This window comes from Lampetra planeri, chromosome 6 (assembly GCF_965212315.1).
Source record: "Lampetra planeri chromosome 6, kcLamPlan1.2.h2, whole genome shotgun sequence".
Taxonomy (NCBI): Eukaryota; Metazoa; Chordata; class Hyperoartia; order Petromyzontiformes; family Petromyzontidae; genus Lampetra; species Lampetra planeri.
Genome location: NC_136112.1, coordinates 8,103,587 through 8,121,820, shown reverse-complemented (window position 1 = coordinate 8,121,820; position 18,234 = coordinate 8,103,587). Strand labels below are relative to the sequence as shown.

Sequence of the window (18,234 nt, the reverse complement as noted above, 5' to 3'; positions counted from 1 at the left end):
TTGATTTGTCTTCGGTGGCTAGGCTGAGACGATCGAGTCTTGCTTCTGAGAACTCGGTCTAATCACGGGCGCTTAAAAGCATGGTTATAAGCCGGCTCAATGTATCCTGACCTCTGAGCCACCCCGGACACGTTCCAGTAGAATTGTTCCTCAAGGCATACAGCACGGATTATAAGATACACTCCTCTCTCCTGGTAATTAAAGCAGAGAGGCTAGAGGTGCGTCTTATAATCTGGTAGGTGTGTGTTTCTAACCAGATTCATACAACTTTAGATTTGGAGTGTGTCTTACTTTCCCGGAGCGTCTTACAATACAGAGAATAAGGTGAAACTGTAGTTGTTGTTGTTGTTTACTTAAGCGATGACGTTTTTTCACAGGCGGTGTGGGCTGGATGGGGCCACGCCTCAGAGAACTGTAAACTTCCAGAGCTCTTGAACAAACATGGCATTGCATTTTTGGGTAAGTGGGAGACCCTCCTTCAACATACCTGCATTGAAACCTTAGTTGTGGCAAGTTTTTATATATATTTATTTTTCGTGCTTCAAACAAGAAACTAAGAATGTAACGAATTGAAACATTAATACAATATTCTTATGCTCATGATAATTAATCAAATCATGCTGGAAAGGACTGATTATTTTCAAGTTATCTGCATTGCATTCACGTGATCCCTGCTATGACGAGAGGCTGCTATATCCACCACAATGTTAAAATATAGATTCTTGAATTGATATTTAATCATGAACCATGACAATTCATTAGATTTATGGGGTTGATTGTTACAAACAACCCTGTAAGAAGTGCTGCCATATAAAATAGAGAAACAATAAAAACGTGTTGACAAAGGGAATAAAAAAGAGTTGTACTTTCATTTTAGAATACGCGTAAAGTTTGTAGTCATTTAACAAGGGATATGATTTATCAGTGGCTTGTTATTTGAGTCCCCTACTTTAGCTCGTAACTAATGGTCGTGGTGATAATAAATTATGCCCGTTAGAAACAGCGCTCTTGAGTTGAGTGACAGTAGAAATAGGTTTACGTGAAGTGAATCTGTGGCCGATCGTGCCCCCCCACCACCCCCCGTTTTAGGTAAATTATTGGTTTACCAGGTGAGACCTCAAGACCAACATATTCTCATTTTCAAGAGTAACCTAAGCATAAAATGGCATGTCAACAGCATTAGGTGGGGGAGTGGGGGGACAAAGGTCACCTTTGTGTGTATGCCTGGCTCAGTGAGCCAGTCATTATCTATTGTGTGCAGGCTGTGTAATGGGTGCTTGCTTAGTGTGCGCTCGTCCCAACAATGTATCCTGGTTTTAAGGGGGCTGTGTGTGTGTGTTTATTCTCTCTAGAGAGTGTGTGTCACTAAATATATAATAGCTTCGCATGGAATTTGGCGTTTGCATGTCATGCCTGGTATGTACAGACGGCTCGGTTGATTGATTAAAATTTGGGGGTTTGTGAGCAAAAGCATTAATATCGAACTGTTGGTGTAAGCCTTGATCGTTTTTCCATTTCATTGGTATTCTATGCAAATGTTGTATAAAGGCTGATTGAAGCAATGAGATGGAACAAACATGACTGCGTATAATAGACCGTATCCGAGAAGACAAAAGTAGTCGATTCTAGAATTACATTTTGACACCGAATTGTGAAATTGAATCAGACTGTGGTCAGCGTGAAACATTACACACTTAGAGGGAATGTCAAAATGTCCTGTGCATATCTGTCTGTGTAAATGTGCACGTGTGACCTCGTGTGCCGTGCCAGCCTTAATTGGTGCTCGTAAACAGCAATTCCCCCAACAGGTCTGTTCAAGGGTATATGGGTTTTGACTTTGTCATCGTGGACATATGCTTGTGTGATGGGGGGGGGAGCGGTTAGCGTGCTGCGCTACGAACCTGGCGACCCGAGTTCGATTCCTGCTCACGGCCAACACCAGTGACGATTATCCGAACTGGTCCGGGGCCTCCCCTAGGTCGACTCGGCCTCAAATGAGTACCTGGTGCGGTGTGTAAACATCGCCACTAGGGAGATAAAGGCGGTTGGGGGTGGTGCTGGCCACCCACCCCTTCGTGTACCGTTGCGGCCTTCATAGGTGCTCGCTAACAGCACTTGCCCCTACAGTCTGTTAAGGCTATATGGGGGATCTTTGTGTGTGTAAACCCTATGTCTGTATATAGCTGTATGTGTGTGCTCATTTGTGTATCTGTGTGTGTGCAGGGCCTCCCAGCTCAGCCATGTGGGCTCTGGGAGACAAGGTGGCGTCGTCAATCGTGGCCCAGACTGCCGGCATTCCGACCCTGCCTTGGACTGGCAGTGGTTAGTGACCAGAGAAAACACCCCACCATACTCTCATTGTCTGCACTGTATGCAGTAATATGTACATATAAAAGTGCAGTTAATTTGAGGCCTTTTTTACATATCAGAGCACGAGACCAAATCAGCCGGAATGTGCCGAGTGGACAGTCTTGATGGTGTTTGGATGGTGCATGGATGGCCTTGTATATAACAGGTGGTGTAGACTGCCGTTTGGCTTATACATAGGATAACAGAGCCAGTTAAAATTCAAAAAATGAAATCAAATAAAAATAATGATAAATTGAAAATAATAAAGGCAAAAAACCCACGACGTTTCGATCGCAACACAAGCGGTCTTCATCAGGCGGGGAGAAAAGTGGGGTCACTTTTTTGCGAATGTCGTGGGTTTTTTTGCTTTTGTTATTTTGAATTTATTATTTTTATTTGATTTGATTATTTGAATTCAAATTTTAGCTTATTTTTTATTTTCATATTTTTATTTTGTGTTTTCTATTCACATGACTTTACCGAAATAACCAAAAAACCAAGAATATGAATTCCTGCAGTCACGAAAGTTTTAAGTCTAAATCTAGCCAGTTAATTAAACATAACAAGGTTTATTATACTGTCATAGGGAAGAAAATTCGATCTTGATGTTTTAGCTGTCTGGCTTTATTCAGGAAATATCTGGCCATGGATTGACACAGAGCTGCACATTATTCGTTTTGCACAATATCGCCATCACTTGTTGGTTCCGGTGACCCTTGCGAAGGAGAGCGGTTGTCTCTAATTGGCGATTTTTGCACACAGCGTTGTAATACGGTGTTACATTTTTTTCTGGAAGATTTGCTGGTTTATCCAGGATGTTTCTGTTGCGCGTCGTCGCTTTAAGATGTTCTTTGTTCATATGTTGTTTGTTGCGGTTGCACCCGACTCAAGAGCCGCATGGCTCACAGGGCTTTACCTAATCAATGAAACTTGAATCTTGTGAAGTCAATCAAATAAACACCCGCAAGAATTCAGGGCGGGCGGCGTGGTGATGTGCTAAACGCTTGTAGAAAGAACATCGTTCTAGATTTGAAGCTTTCGTGACTGCAAGTATTCATATTCTTAGGTTTTTTCGGTAAAGTCACGTAGGTAAAAAAATAAAATTAATAAAAGTAAAATTTTTTATTTTACTTTTATTAATTAAAATTTTTTACCTATGTGAAATAAAAATATTTTATTTTATTTTTATTTTACTTTTATTAATTTTAATTTTTTTACCTACATGACTTTACCGAAAAAAACCCTAAGAATAAAGAACATCGTGTTTATCTCGACTCTCGTCCGCGTTCCGACCATTGATTTGCTTGTCTCTGCTCCACTGGGGTGGTCACGCAGGACTCACCGTGGACTCGCCCGTGGTGGAGGAGGGGCAGGGGCCCCGGGTGCTCAGCGTCCCGCGGGACGTGTTTGACAAGGGCTGCGTGCGGGACCTCGAGGAAGCCCTGCAGGTGAGTTCAACTAAACTAGTTCAAACTATCTTCTTGGTTCTTTCGGTAAAGTCACGTAGAATGGAAATAATAAACTAATAAAAAGAAAACATAATCAAATAATTCTCACGACGTTTCGGCCACAACGCAAGCAGCCGTCCTCAGGTGGAGAACAGGTCTGTCGAAACGACAGTCTGAAGTTCAGACTCAGTTCAGACGCTGTCGTCTCGACAGACCTGCTCTCCACCTGAGGACGGCTGCTTGCGTTGTGGCCGAAACGTCGTGAGAATTATTTTATTATGTTTTATTTTTATTATTTTATTATTTCCATTGTACGTGACTTTACCGAAAGAACCAAGAAGATGAATCACTGCAGTCACGAAAGCTTTGAGGTTGATAGCAAACAGATGTCCCTGAGCCCTAGTTGTGATGTGAGAACATTCTAATCTCTAACACGTGTGGTTTTCCAAATAATTGGGATTTAAAATGTCTCGCGTTACACAACACAAGATTATGAATTGACAGTTGCATAATAAGCCACACTACCACCCCTCTATGAGCATGGATGCCGTAGCCACATCAGAACCTCCCCATCGCCAACCTAGCACCTGACAATCCTAACAGACCCCTGAAATAAAAAAAGTCTGGTGGCTGGATGGTAGCATACATGATTTCCATGCTAGAAATGTTCTAATACTTATTTATGATTCAGGATTGCTGTAAAGCTGTCTCTCTGCTTGAGGCAAGGAGTCAATGTTGCTCTCCTAATTATGTGCTATGTAAGTAATGGGTAATTATATTGTTGTGTTGTTACTAGAGACTTGCTGTATAGACGACTGGGCAAATGGTTTGCCAAAACCCAGCACAAAAATCCATGTCATTAATTATATGGGCTCTTAGACCACTGTGATAGGTAGGGAAACCAGGTGTGGAAGGTCTGGCCCCAGGGTGTACTAGTCCTGAACTGTGTTTACATTTCATGAATTATTTATAAATAAGATGATGTCATCTCACGTGGCCTCATCTCATTACTTGTGACATAATCACATTTAGAATATATGGGACTGAGAACATTAACTCGTGATACTTGGCATTGAAATTAGCCTTAGAAAAAGATGTCATTTATTCCGCTTCGGTATTGACCTCGTGACATCACTAAACATCGCAAGGTTGGCTCGGGTAATAGCCACGGCAGCTCCCTTAGGAAAATCAGCCACGTGGCCCAGTTAATGTAAGCCCTGCGGCCCAGGTCGGTGTTCACTTTGGCCCGGTTAGGACACTATGGGAAGCCGGACCAAGCCAACTTGTGTAGTTCGTGACCCAGGCTGGCTTGCTTCCCAGTGGCTTTGGGAACACACCATACGTTTTCCTTGAACGCGAGTTACCTTTTGTGTTGTGGTGGCATTGTGTACCACTACGGTGGCACTAGCTGTGCCGTGTTTTGTCCCGCAGCTGCCACCCGTGAAGTGATGGGCCTGAGCAATAGCGTGTTCTTGTCTGCTCACATCTGCACAAGTTAACATGCATGGTGGTTAAGTAGTACACGGACTCCGCTACTTGCGAACGAGTTAGAATCCAGTGGTCTGATCGTTAGTCGATTTGTTCTTAAGTTCAACTTTACTCCTGTTGATTCCAAACATGTTGTATGGCGTGTACACTAAACAAGGGGATATGCTTTAAAAGATAAATAATCTTCTGTAGATGCCACTGGTTCAACACGTTCTGCAGATGAGTTGCCACGACCACCATCTAAGTAGAAGAGTCCCTATACATATATGCATACAAGCACATCTTACCGACTAAGGTAAATTCAAATGAATTTCCAGAAAGTGTAAATGTGACACAGTTTGAAATTTGGTCTGCCAAAATTAATGGGCAAAAATTGTTAACTTTTTAAAGTATTTGAACGTAGACCTATAGAAGTTGGCATCTGGAGGTTTCCAAGTTTGCTGAAACCGAATGTTAAATCACATTTTGGACAAAATACATGATCCGATTCAAATGTTGGACCCTCAATTTTTAGGCCTGAAAAAAATGTCATCTGTAAGTTTTGAAGGGTACCAATTCTGAATATGAAATTACATTTTGTAAACTAACATTTTCAGTTAGTATTTTTCGAGCCTGACACCAAAGCTGATTAAAAAAGTGGACAGTTTTACATGTAGTTAATTGTATTCTATACAGCTCTCTGATGTATTTTGGGGCTCTAACAAGGTACAATGTCAAAAACCTACACAATAGTATCACATGATTATACAGCAGAGGTAGATAACAGGCTTTGATAATTAAATGTAAAAAAACTGGTTCTCAGATGTAAAATTATGTACACACCAATACAGCGTTATTATGTAATACTCACAAAATATGCGTCTAAATCTGCATTTCCATGAAAAGTCATTGTTTGCGAGTTAAAATGTTCCGCCGTGTTGATCACTGGTTTGTGAATGAGTGTTAGCTTCGCCGCGCTTGTTGTGACCCAGCTTTAGTTTCCACTTGTGCTTTCCCTTTTCCAGTGACACCAAAAGGACACCGTCTCTATAAATAGTGTTGTTTATGGCATTATCGTGCGCTGTCGTTGTGAGTTGTGGGTAATAAAATAATGAACAGATGAACAGACAAGGGTCTATTTTACCGCCACCAGAAATATTCGTAACAATTTTTTTTTATGGTCTCTTGGTAAGAAATCAGTAGTTCTCGAAGCTATTGTTGGTATTACCAAATACTGAGCCGGTACTACTGACAATACTGGGTTTCAAAAGATAATTTCAGCCGACCGTGACGAATTATTTTGGGCTCTCAAGTTCAGTGAGTTAATGGCCTCAGCCCCAGCCACCAATGACTGTACCACAAAAGTCCCATATTACATTTTGGTTTGCATTTAATTTGGCTAGCTTAGAACTTCTGAGATTAAAAAATATCAGATTGATTGGCACTCAACAATCACTCTTGGGCAGAACACATATATAAGGTGTGCCACGATTGTGGATGAAGAGGCAATAATGGCTGCATTTCAGGTCTGAACAATTTCTATTTGAATGCCATGCGCGAACGGTACTCAAGTAGCAGGGTGGTGGGTGGTAGAGTGTCGCCCCCTAGTGACGTAAGGGGTCTTAATTCTAGATTTGAATCTTTCGTGACTGCAAGGATTCATATTCTTAGGTTTTTTAAAAAAGTAAAATAAAAATAAAATTAAAATCACGACGTTTCGGAGGCAACACAAGCTTCCGTCTTCAGGTGGAACCGTCACAGCACTCTTACTTGATGCAGCTATCGTGCTGTGACGGTTCCACCTGAAGACGGAAGCTTGTGCTGCCTCCGAAACGTCGTGATTTTTATTTTATTTTTATTTTACTTTTATTAATTTTAATTTTGTACCTACGTGACTTTACCGAAAAAACCTAAGAAGATAAGGGGTCTGTTCAAGCGATCTCAGAAGCGGTTCTCTGACATCAACTTGCGTGGACCGTCCCCTAACACGGGCTCGCGCACTGCCCTGTGAGAGTTGTGAACAGCATGATGCCCATAGCCCAGTCTGGATGGAAAAAAAGACAGAAAATGTCTTGGCATAGGATGCCGATTGAGCCCTGTGTTGTGCTGTTGGATGCTGCTCTTCTGGGACAGTCAGCTGAGAAGATTGGCTACCCGGTCATGATCAAGGCATCCGAGGGCGGCGGAGGAAAGGGCATTCGCAAGGCCGGCAGCCAGGATGACTTCCCTCTCTTCTACCGCCAGGTGCGTTTCCACCTCCTGCAACCTGCGCTCATTCATCGATCATCATCTTCAGCCATGACCTACTTCCTGTTGGACGAAGGCCTCCCCAAGCTGTGGCCAACGGATTTCCGATGTAACAATTCACCTTATTCACCTAATTCACCTAACCTGTGCACAAGCTGATTTCATTGCTCCGTCTCCCCGGTACTTGTCCTCTCGGGTTTGTTCTCTCCATTGGCTGCCGATCTCTCGTTTGTCGCGGCCACCGGCCGTCAACCCTTCCAGCGACGTTGTTCTGCCCAGGGCCCTCCGGTTTTTCTTCACCGTCATCCTCGCACGTTTCCACACTGCGACGGTCCACCGAGCTCCCGCGCGCGAGCAGAACTCGTCGCTCCGTCTCGGCAACCGCTGACACCACGAACAACACGCACGCACGGCTCGCCGATGCGATGGGCACATGTTGTAAGCAAGCCGTTTTCCGCGCTCAGGTGCAAGCGGAGGTGCCGGGCTCGCCGATCTTCGTGATGGCGCTGGCAGACCACACGCGCCACCTCGAGGTGCAGATCCTCGCCGACGCCTACGGCAACGCCATTTCGCTGTTCGGCCGCGACTGCTCGATTCAGCGGCGCCACCAGAAGATCGTGGAGGAGGCGCCCGTCACCGTGGCTCCGCCGTGCATCCTGGAGGTCATGGAGCAGGTCAGCTCGGCTCTTGCTCGCGCTTTACAAATGAGCTTGAAAGTGTTCGTGCATCAGCTCTTCTGCTCGCCTGGGTGCCTGTCTCTCTGCACGTGACACCCAATGATGACTCTTGTGAACGTAGTACCAATATGACCGAAACTTAAGATTGACGTGACGTTTCTCTTAGGGCCTTACCCCGATGGGACACTGGTCAAATTGATTGCATGCTTGCTGTAAAATTGGAGACACAAACCAGAACAAAAACGACTATTAAAAAATTCCTCAGATTTATTTCACCCAGACTGCTTTCATAGTGCTGATTTAATACTTTCGAAGATAAACGCATCGTGCTGAGTGTTGCATAATTCAAGCATATACATGATTTCGTTGAATTCTTTCATGGTTGAGGTGCATTGTGGGATGAGGAGTGAGGGCCAAGGGGCAGGGATTAGATAACTCGTGCATTTCCCTGTGACGTTACGACTAATGAACATCGTCTGCGTAGAGGCACTTGCCTCTGGGTAGAGGCTCCAAATCCCCCATTTTCGATGCCTTCGCGGCAAAGCGGCGTTTAATTAACACTCGTCAATGTCGAACGGGTTTGGAGCGGTGGCACAGCCGTTGCGCAGGAGCTCGGTGGATGATCCAGACCGTTGAGCGACGGCTTCGGGTGGAGGCCTTCACGCAGCCGCGGATAGGTCGTGGCCGCTGGTGTCGTCCCCGGCGCTGAGTGGGGGTTGCGTGTGGTGCCCGTGTCGGTGAGCAGTGCGCTGTGAAGCTGGCCAAGATGGTGGGCTACGTGAGTGCCGGCACGGTGGAGTACCTCTACGGCCAGGACGGCAGCTTCCACTTCCTGGAGCTAAACCCTCGCCTCCAGGTGGAGCACCCGTGCACCGAGATGGTGGCCGACGTCAACTTGCCGGCCGCTCAGCTGCAGGTGAGCCTGCCCTCTGACCTTTGACCGGAGGCGGCCGAACGGTTGCTACCACGTGACTCAGTAGTCTACACGCTGGTGTCGCTGCAGACCACGCGACGCAGTAGTCTTATTTCTTTAGGACTGCATTGTTTTTAGTCTGTTGTCCTTCCCTAGCAACTCCGATTTGCACGCTTGGCTACCTACGGTGTGAAAGAAGTTCAACATACATCGCGTTTTAGCAAGTCCTAGCGGTTGTTTCGGCAAGGCGCAGGTTGTACTGCAAAGCCTGCTGCGTTTGTCCCACTGCTCGCAGATCGCCATGGGCATTCCGCTTCACCGCATCAAGGACATCCGCCTGTTGTATGGGGAGGCCCCGTGGGGGGACTGCCCCCTCGACTTCAACAACCCCAACAGCGGGCCCAGCCCCCGCGGGCACGTCATCGCCGCCCGCATCACCTGCGAGAACCCGGAAGAGGTTGGCCCCGCCCCCCGCCACTCCCTCCCGCCCCCCCCCGCCACTCTCCCCCTCCCCCCGCCACTCCCCCCCGCCACTTCCCCCCCTCCCCCCGCTACTCCCCCCCTCCACTTCCACCCTCCCCCCGCCACTCCCCCCCGCCGCTCCCCCCCGCCCCCCCACCACTCCCCCCCTCCCCCCGCCGCTCCCCCCCGCCCCCCTTGCCACTCCCCCCCCCCACTGTCTGTCGCTGGCGAGGGGGAGGGGGGTGTAGGGGAGGTTGCCGGGGTCACGAGAACTCTCGTCAAGATGATCTAAACCTTACACTGTGAAGTTTCGTTGTTGCTATTCGGCACAAATCCTCTGCTGCGGATGGCGTGCGACACGTAGGCACGTGAATGCACCGACCCATCCATTTAAATGGATTACTTTGCTAATGATACAAGGCCTGCGGCACCGAGCTCTGTGCACAAACTTGACCCAGCGTGATTCCCGCTGTCCTGCCAGTGGAAATGTTGCACGGGTGCGGGAGTTATTATTGTTCGTCTTCTGTTCATGCCGCTGCTGCTGCTGCTGGTTTTTAGGGCTTCAAGCCAAGCGCCGGGACGGTGCAGGAGCTGAACTTCCGCAGCAGCAAGAACGTGTGGGGCTACTTCAGCGTGGCGGCGTCGGGCGGCCTGCACGAGTTCGCCGACTCACAGTTCGGCCACTGCTTCTCGTGGGGCGAGAACCGCGAGGAGGCCGTCTCGTGAGTCTGTTGCCGCGCGCGCGAGTGCCCACGGACGGGGGCTCTTTGTGGTGTCGCCGGAAATTTTATTGCGTCCGCCTCGGGGGGGGGGGGGGGGGGGGGCCGATCGCGAGAACGAGCAGACGCGCATCGTTAGCGCTCGGGCGCACGTCAGTTGGAGTCAATTAGCAAATTGGTAGCTGGACGGGAGCCTGCCTGCTGCCCGTGCGGGTGCCGGGGTTCGTTGGGTCAGTGCGAGTCGGCGATTGTGGGGGAGCGTTGACGTTGGTTGGAGCATGGCGCGTAGTACGGTTTTGGATTTGGCTGCAATGCCGCTGCACTGGACAGAACGTAGCCCCGCAGGTGGTCGTGAGAAACTATTTATTGGGTAGTGGGCGCTGATCCATGCGCTGTTTTTATTGAAAACGTTTCAGTAACAACTTATGGAGGGATTGTAGATTTAAGCTGGCTACAAGTGGGGATGCATGCCCATGGGTTGATGGATAACGTAGAGATTTGTGAAACCTCAATATCCACTAGGTTGGCCAGCTTATGGCAAATTCAAGTGTCAAGTTTATTTTGTTTAACCAGATGAGAACTCAAAAGGGACCAGCATAGTCGAATTTGAAAGAATGACCTTAGTCACGTGTTGCATCTACAGTCCTGCTCAAGCTGAGCTGGAGCTGATACGTCACCACCACTCCTCACCCACCCACCCATTCACTCGCTCACGTTTCAACAAACATACGTTTAAATCCTTCTATGCAAAGCTATAAGTGTTAGCCCTTAATATGTGGTTACTAGCTTCGCCCGAGACTTGGATTCTTGTCTTTGATTAATACACGGCCTACGCGGAGGGTGGGGGGGGGGGATGCGTGACGTCAGCAGGCACACTGCGTGACGCTGACGCATGCGGGTGACATCACAGATGTGACGTCACTGCTCACTTGCCGTGCAATATATGATATCTATTATTGCGCCCCCCCTCAAATACGAAAGTCTGTTTTTATACTTTTTGCATTGTGTACAGTCTAGAAGCTACCCACATGCCAAATTTCAAGTTTGTTGCATGTCGGGAAGTATGCTAAACATTTCGAACAGACACACATTAACAAATTTTCCTTTTACATTTATAGATAATCTCCTGGTGTTCCAGTTTCCTTCCACATACCATCATCATCCACCATTATTTATCCACTGCTGGATGAAGGCCTCTAACACATTACAACATTTTCCTCCTGAAAAAAAACAGAGCCTTAAAACCTGGGTGAGGCTTTCTTGGACGACCAGAGGGCATTCCTGTATAAGTAAAAGAGTTCAACCGTGAACCGTGGAGGGAAGGGTTAAAGCCTGCGGAACACGAGGTCATCCAGCCCACTTTCTGAGTCGTTTGCCTGTCGAATTATGCTGACCAAAAGCGTCACTAAGCAAGTAGGGAGGGAGGTCGTCTCTCTCGCTTCACGGAGAACGAGCTTTGTTAATTATTGTTGATGCAAAGTCACGTTTGGGTTGGCAGCGGTTGTGCAGAGGGGAAGGCTGCAGTGTTGGTGGGGTGTGCAGACCTCGATTAGAATCTCTTTTTTTTTATTGTAACTCAACGAGAGCCAAATGCAAAGCACCGGTCACAGTGCGGGGGGTGGGTCAGGGGACGGTGGGGAGTGGGGGAACAGAAACTCCGCGAGAAAAAATCCGAGACCGGTGCGCGAGGGACTTAACGAAGGGGCAGGAGGGGAAATTGGGGCTTCATATTCTTAGGTTTTTTCGGTAAAGTCACGTAGGTAAAACATCAAAATTAATGAAAATAAAATAAAATAAAAACAAAAATCACGACGTTTCGGATGCAACACAAGTCTCCGTCATCAGGTGGGACCGTCACAGCCGAATTAGCTGCATCAATTCGGCTGTGACGGTCCCACCTGATGACGGAGACTTGTGTTGCCTCCGAAACGTCGTGATTTTTGTTTTTATTTTCATTAATTTTGATGTTTTACCTACGTGACTTTACCGAAAAAACCTAAGAATATGATGCCTTGCAGTCACGAAAGCTTCAAATCTAGAAGAAATTGGGGCTCTCTACCCCACCCAAGTGGGGACAAAAGTTAATATGGTGGAGGGAAGGATGAGGGGAAAGATGGCTAACATTATGGGGGGTAAAGAGGGGCAGGGGAAGGGTGGGGGAAATGGGGAAGGAATCTCTCTTGTGACAGTTGTCTCGATAAGGCTGCTGATTCCACTAATGCTGTTCATTTAAATGTTTTTGATAAATCAGCCCTTGATGAAGTTGGCCACCACTGTTTAAGCTGTCACTGTGTACATTCTATTAATTGACGGATTTTCTTTTTACAACCTTGACTTTCGGCTGAAAACCTGGATTCAAACGTAGCATCTCAGCAGAGTGAGGCACCGAGCCCCACCCCGTTGTGCATCTTTACGACGTTGGCGTCTCCCTCTCTGCCCGGTCGCCCCCCGCGTAGGAACATGGTGATGGCTCTTAAGGAGCTCTCGATCCGTGGAGACTTCCGCACGACGGTGGAGTACCTCATCCGTGTGCTGGAGACGGAGAGCTTCCAGCAGAACTCCATCGACACGGGATGGCTCGACAAGCTGATATCGGAGAAAGTGCAGGTAAGGCCTCTCTCGTGGCACGCACATCTCTCCCTCTCCATTCGTGGCCAACTACAGGGCTTCATCAAGGCACTGCCCAATGAAGGCCTCAACCCCACGCCTCGTCAGTCACGGGGGTTTGTTTGACCATCCTTCTTCACCACGCTGGTCAGCGTGGCTCGGTTGAAGGGGATGCCTTCCACCGGTTATGCAGCCATGATAGGACACAACAAGGTGAAACTGGTGAGGTCATTATATGGCGAGTTAGCTAATTGCAATTTGCAAGAGGAGGGCATCGTCTGCTGGTTTCAGGGTCCAAATTGACCAAATTTGAAAGATTACCCACAAATTGCTCAATTGGAATTGCACATAGAAATCATCGCTCCCTCCTGCGGAACTTGGCAAAACCCTCCTGAAAATAGTGGTTCAGTGAAGCTTACGTGGGTAAACGAGCGTAATGATAAAATTGTGACGGTGACGTGGCTCTCATGATTTGGTTCCGCAGGTCCTCAAATACATTTCTGTATCAGTAACATTGCATGTACTTTTTGAATGGTCAACTCTTGTTCACAATTCCCCAATTGATTTCCTTCCTGTGACAGCAAAGACAACACAGATCGTTATCTGCAAATGTTTCGACGGAACATATGCAAATGTTATTCCAATCGTAACAAATGACAGCTATCATATATGGTGGGAATTATTCAGCTGTGGGTTTGAGCCAATGACGCAGTGTTATTGGCATGGGCTCTGGTGCAAGGGATGACATGGAGCCCCCTGGCCCGCCTGCCACTCTATTGATAGCTGAGTGGCTGGGCCCCTGTGCCCTGTGACCTGTGGGCCCAAGTTAAGTTGCACCTCCTGCACACTCGATCTCGCCCCACAACATGCCCCGCGATGTCCCATATTTCAAGCCATCCACTCAGCAGTGTGTGCGGCCTGCGCGTCTCGCCGTGTGTGCCTCGCATGCCGTGGATCTCGCGTGTGATGCGTGTGCCACGCGTGACGTGTGTGATGATGCGTGCGGCGTGGAGAGCTGTAGTGTAGCGGTTAGAGCGCTGCACAACGAACCCGGTGACCCGAGTTCGATTGCTGCTCACAAGTGATGATTATATCTGAACTGGTCCTGTGCCTCCCCTTGGTCGACGAAGCCTGAAATATGAGCACCTGGTGCGGTGTGTAAACATCGCCACTAGGGAGACAAAGGCAGGTGGGCATGGTGCTGGCCACCTACCCCCTCTTGTGCAAGGCTTGCCTTCATAGGTGCTCACAGCACTTGCCCCAAAAGTCTGCTCAGGCGTTATGGGGGATTTTTGTCTTTGGCGTGAAGGCCGAGCGCCCTGACACCATGCTCGGCGTTGCGTGCGGAGCTCTGCACGTAGCTGAGGCGGCCTTCATGACGTCCACGTCCGACTTCCTGCACGCGCTCGAGAGGTGAGGCTATACCGCATTTCTGGAAGGCTCAACCAGGGCACATGGCGAGCCGACAGCCTCTGTCTCATATAGCCCCGCCTGCTTTTGCATAGTCACGCCCAGTCAAACACTAGCCCCGCACACATAGTGAGAGGCCCTCTCTTTCCTGAGGATTGATTCTGCTGATCATTGGCCCCACTCATTGAACTGTGAACCCCACCCACTGCTCCGGTTGCCCCACCCACTGCTCAAGTAGCCCCACCCACTGCTCAGGTAGCTCCACCCACTGCTCAGGTTGCCCCACCCACTGCGCAAGTAGCTCCACCCACTGAGTCAACATTGGGAGGGAGCAGATCTTCCAGGGGGTCCCAGCCCAGAAAAAAAAATCTAAATTTGAAAACTCATTTCCTGCCATTTCCTGCCTAAAAGATTAAAAAATTCACCAACACATGGGATGGACTTTTTATTTTATTTTTTACAATAAAGTCTAGTAGTGATTGTATTACATTGCTCTGTATTAACTTTTTATCATTTATTGCCTCATTGCATGTAATGTATGATATTAGGGATTAATAAAGTACAACCATGACCACAATCATATAAACAGAAATCTATACATTGATTTATATGAAGATAAGTCCAGATATTGTGGCCAAGGTTGAGCAAATTGTTGGTTTTATTTACATAGCAAAGCAATTATTATTTTTAAAATATTTTTATAGCAGTATATTGGGGGGGACATTTTGAGCATATTTAAATATTGGGGGGGATGTGTCTCCCCCCCAATATATATTATAATTACGGCCTTAGTATACTGTGAGCGTATGCTAATTCCTGCTGACGAGCGATGGGTTTATTACATCGCAGGAGCGACAGCGGTGGTGGTGGTGATGGCCGCGGCTTGGGGAGGCCTCCGCGTAGCAGTGGATTGAGCATGCTTGATGATAACGAGCGATGGGGGTGGCTTATCGTGAGACGTAGTGTCCCAGGTACTGTGCGCCTGACGAGTGATGAGCGCCGCGTGCTATGCAGGGGACAGGTGCTGCCGGCGCATACCTTCTCCAACACGATCCCCGTGGAGCTCATTTACGACGGGGTCAAGTACGCCCTGCAGGTGAGGAGCAAGGCCACACCCTCCCCCTCTACCCCCCCCACCCACCCACCCACCCACACTCCTCCCACCCTTTGATTCGCTGTTTTATTCTGAAACAAGTGTTACACAGATCCCGGTTGTTTTTAAATGGCGGCGTTTACAAAAATATAAACCGGGACGGTTGGCGGATTCGCCGATTCAACGATTGCGGGTCTGAAATTGCGTCTGCAGGTCTCCCGGCAGTCCCCTACGACGTACGTGATCATCATGAACGGCTCGTCTGTCGAGGTGGACGCCCACCGGCTGAGCGACGGCGGCCTCCTCCTGTCCTACGCGGGCAGCAGCCACACCACCTACATGAAGGAGGAGATCGGCAGGTCCGTCTCAAGTGACTATGCGCGGGAAAGTCCCGTGTCGCCGCTTACCCTTGCTCGGTTGCAAGGGAGATCCGCGGTGCCATTTGCCACGAAGCCACAGCATCAAAGTGATTCGTGCGGAAGAGCAGGCAGTAACAGAGCAGAGCGTGTCAGGGGTGCAGGCAGTTTGAGGCTACCATTGCGAATAATTTGTTTGGTCGAAGCGTTTTGATAAATCAGCACTTCGCTAAGTGGGCAGCCGCTACTTAAGCTGCCACTGTAGATTTTATTTATGTCCTCATTGTGACCCCTACTTTGAAAGCTTTACGGACCAATCGAAGTAACACTTTGTTATATTTTTTCCCATTCAAGTTCAGTGCCACCGATGAATTTGTTTAATTATGAATACATACTCTTAGTTCTTTCGGTAAAGTCACGTAGGTAAAAAATGAAATAAAAATGTATAAAAATAAAATCACGACGTTTCGGAGGCAACACAAGTCTCAATCATCAGGTGGGACCGTCACAGTCAGATTTGCTGCATCAAGTGAGGCAGGGATTCAAGAGCTTGCATCTGACGGAGACTTGTGTTGCCTCCGAAACGTCGTGATTTAATTTTAATTTTATTTTTATTAATTTTTATTTCATTTTTTACCTACGTGACTTTACCGAAAGAACTAAGAGTATGAATCCTTGCAGTCACGAAAGCTTGAAATCTAGAGTTAATTATGAATACGTTTTAATTTAATTTGAAATAAAAATACACGTAAATAAATGTCTACAAAAAAAAAAATTCCTTCCCATTGTGCCGTTGGCAAGATGTAGTGAGTCGATGAGTCCATCGGAACTTCTGTTGACGAGCAGCAAAAATTTGCCTTGTGATGCTCCAGCCATTGTAAAGTGATGACGCAACATAACAGAGGTGACACGGCAGCTAAGAATAGACGTCGCCGGCATGTGCTCGTGTTTGCGCGTGTGTGCACGCATGTGTTTGCGTCGGTGCTCACTAACAGCACTTGCCCAAGCAGTCTGTTAAGGCTGTACGCGGGTTCTATGTCTTTGTTTGTGTTTGTGCAGCAAGGAGCGGTGGCGCAACGGTTAGCGCTCTGTGCTATATACCGGTGATTCTTGCTCACAGCAAGCACCAGTGAGGATAATCTGAACTGGTCCTGGGCCTCCCCGTGTCTGACTCGGCCTCAAATAATGAACTGGTGTCGTGCGTAAACAGCGCTGCGAGGGAGACAAAGGCGGCCACACCACCGCTTCTTGTGCCGTGCCGTCCTTCATAAATGCTCGCGAACAGCACTTGCCCCGGCGGTCTGTTACGGCTTTATGGGGGGGGGGATCTTTGTCTTTGTGTGCGTGTGAAACTTTTCCTGATCTGGAACACGGGGACGCGACGACAGATACCGCGTGACCATCGGGAACAAGACGTGCGTGTTTGAGAAGGAGAACGACCCGTCCGTGCTAAGGGCGCCCTCCGCTGGAAAGCTCATGCACTACTTGCTGGAGGACGGGGGCCATGCCGTCGCTGGGCAGTGCTACGCCGAGATGGAGGTGTGTGTGTGTGTGTTGGCGGGGAGCAGCGGTATAGTGGTTAGCACACTTGCGCGTACGTACGAACCTGGCTCACCCGAGTTCGATTCCCACTCATGGCCACTTAACACCAGTGACGATAATTATCTGTTCTGGTCCTGAGCGTCACCTAGGTCTATTCGGTCTCGAATTAGTGCTTGGTGCGGTGTGTATTTATCGCCACTGAGGATACTAAGGCGGTCGGGCATGGTGCTGGACACCCACCGCCTTGAGTGTGCCATGCCGGCCTTCATAGGTGCTTGCTTACAGCACTTGCCCAAAATGTTTGTTAAAGCACGCTATGCTGCCAACCCTGCGACCAGAGTTGGATTCCCACTCACGACTAATAACAGTGGCGAATATTTGAACCGGTCCTGGGCCTCGCCTAGGTCGACTCAACCTTAAATAAGTACCTGGTGCGCTGTGTAAACATTGGCTTTGGGGGGACAAAAGCGACCAGGCGTGGTGTTGGCCACCCACTCCCTCGTGAGCCTTGCCGGCTTTCCACGGGGCTCGCTAACAGCACTTGCCCCAACAGTCTGCTAACGGCTCTACGGGGTGGGGGAGGGTGGTGCTGTGGGGGAATCTTTGTCTCTGTGTGTGCCGTGGGCAGGTGATGAAGATGGTGATGACGCTGACGGTGCCCCAGGGCGGCTGCGTGCACCATGTGAAGCGCCCGGGCACTGTGCTCGAGGTCGGCTGTGTGGTGGCCCGGCTGCAGCTCGACAATCCCTCCAGCGTCCCCCAGGTGTCCCGACATCGCACAACAACAACAACAGCGACACCAACAACACCAACAACACCAACAACACCAACAACACCGACAACAGCGACGATGCCCGTGTGCAGGCCGGTGCAGCGAGAACACCTTGTGCCAGACGGGGACAGCTGCTACTGGGGGGGGGTGGGGGTGGTCTCGACCTTGGCCA

General features: G+C 48.5%; 1 protein-coding gene across 7 annotated transcripts in view; it reads left to right on the top strand.

The window, feature by feature from the left end:
* The window catches only part of LOC144719479 (acetyl-CoA carboxylase-like), a 93,842-nt gene that overhangs the window by 20,883 nt on the left and 54,725 nt on the right, over positions 1-18,234 (top strand). For all 7 annotated transcript variants that reach the window (XM_078595432.1, XM_078595430.1, XM_078595431.1 and 4 more), the window contains 14 exons: positions 378-459; positions 2,224-2,322; positions 3,685-3,797; positions 7,398-7,508; positions 7,976-8,185; positions 8,934-9,104; positions 9,397-9,558; positions 10,122-10,285; positions 12,739-12,889; positions 14,199-14,302; positions 15,314-15,395; positions 15,606-15,751; positions 17,137-17,287; positions 17,919-18,053. In XM_078595432.1, coding sequence (XP_078451558.1) covers positions 378-459; positions 2,224-2,322; positions 3,685-3,797; positions 7,398-7,508; positions 7,976-8,185; positions 8,934-9,104; positions 9,397-9,558; positions 10,122-10,285; positions 12,739-12,889; positions 14,199-14,302; positions 15,314-15,395; positions 15,606-15,751; positions 17,137-17,287; positions 17,919-18,053 — 1,881 coding nt within the window. The remainder of the gene's footprint in view (positions 1-377; positions 460-2,223; positions 2,323-3,684; positions 3,798-7,397; positions 7,509-7,975; positions 8,186-8,933; positions 9,105-9,396; positions 9,559-10,121; positions 10,286-12,738; positions 12,890-14,198; positions 14,303-15,313; positions 15,396-15,605; positions 15,752-17,136; positions 17,288-17,918; positions 18,054-18,234) is intronic.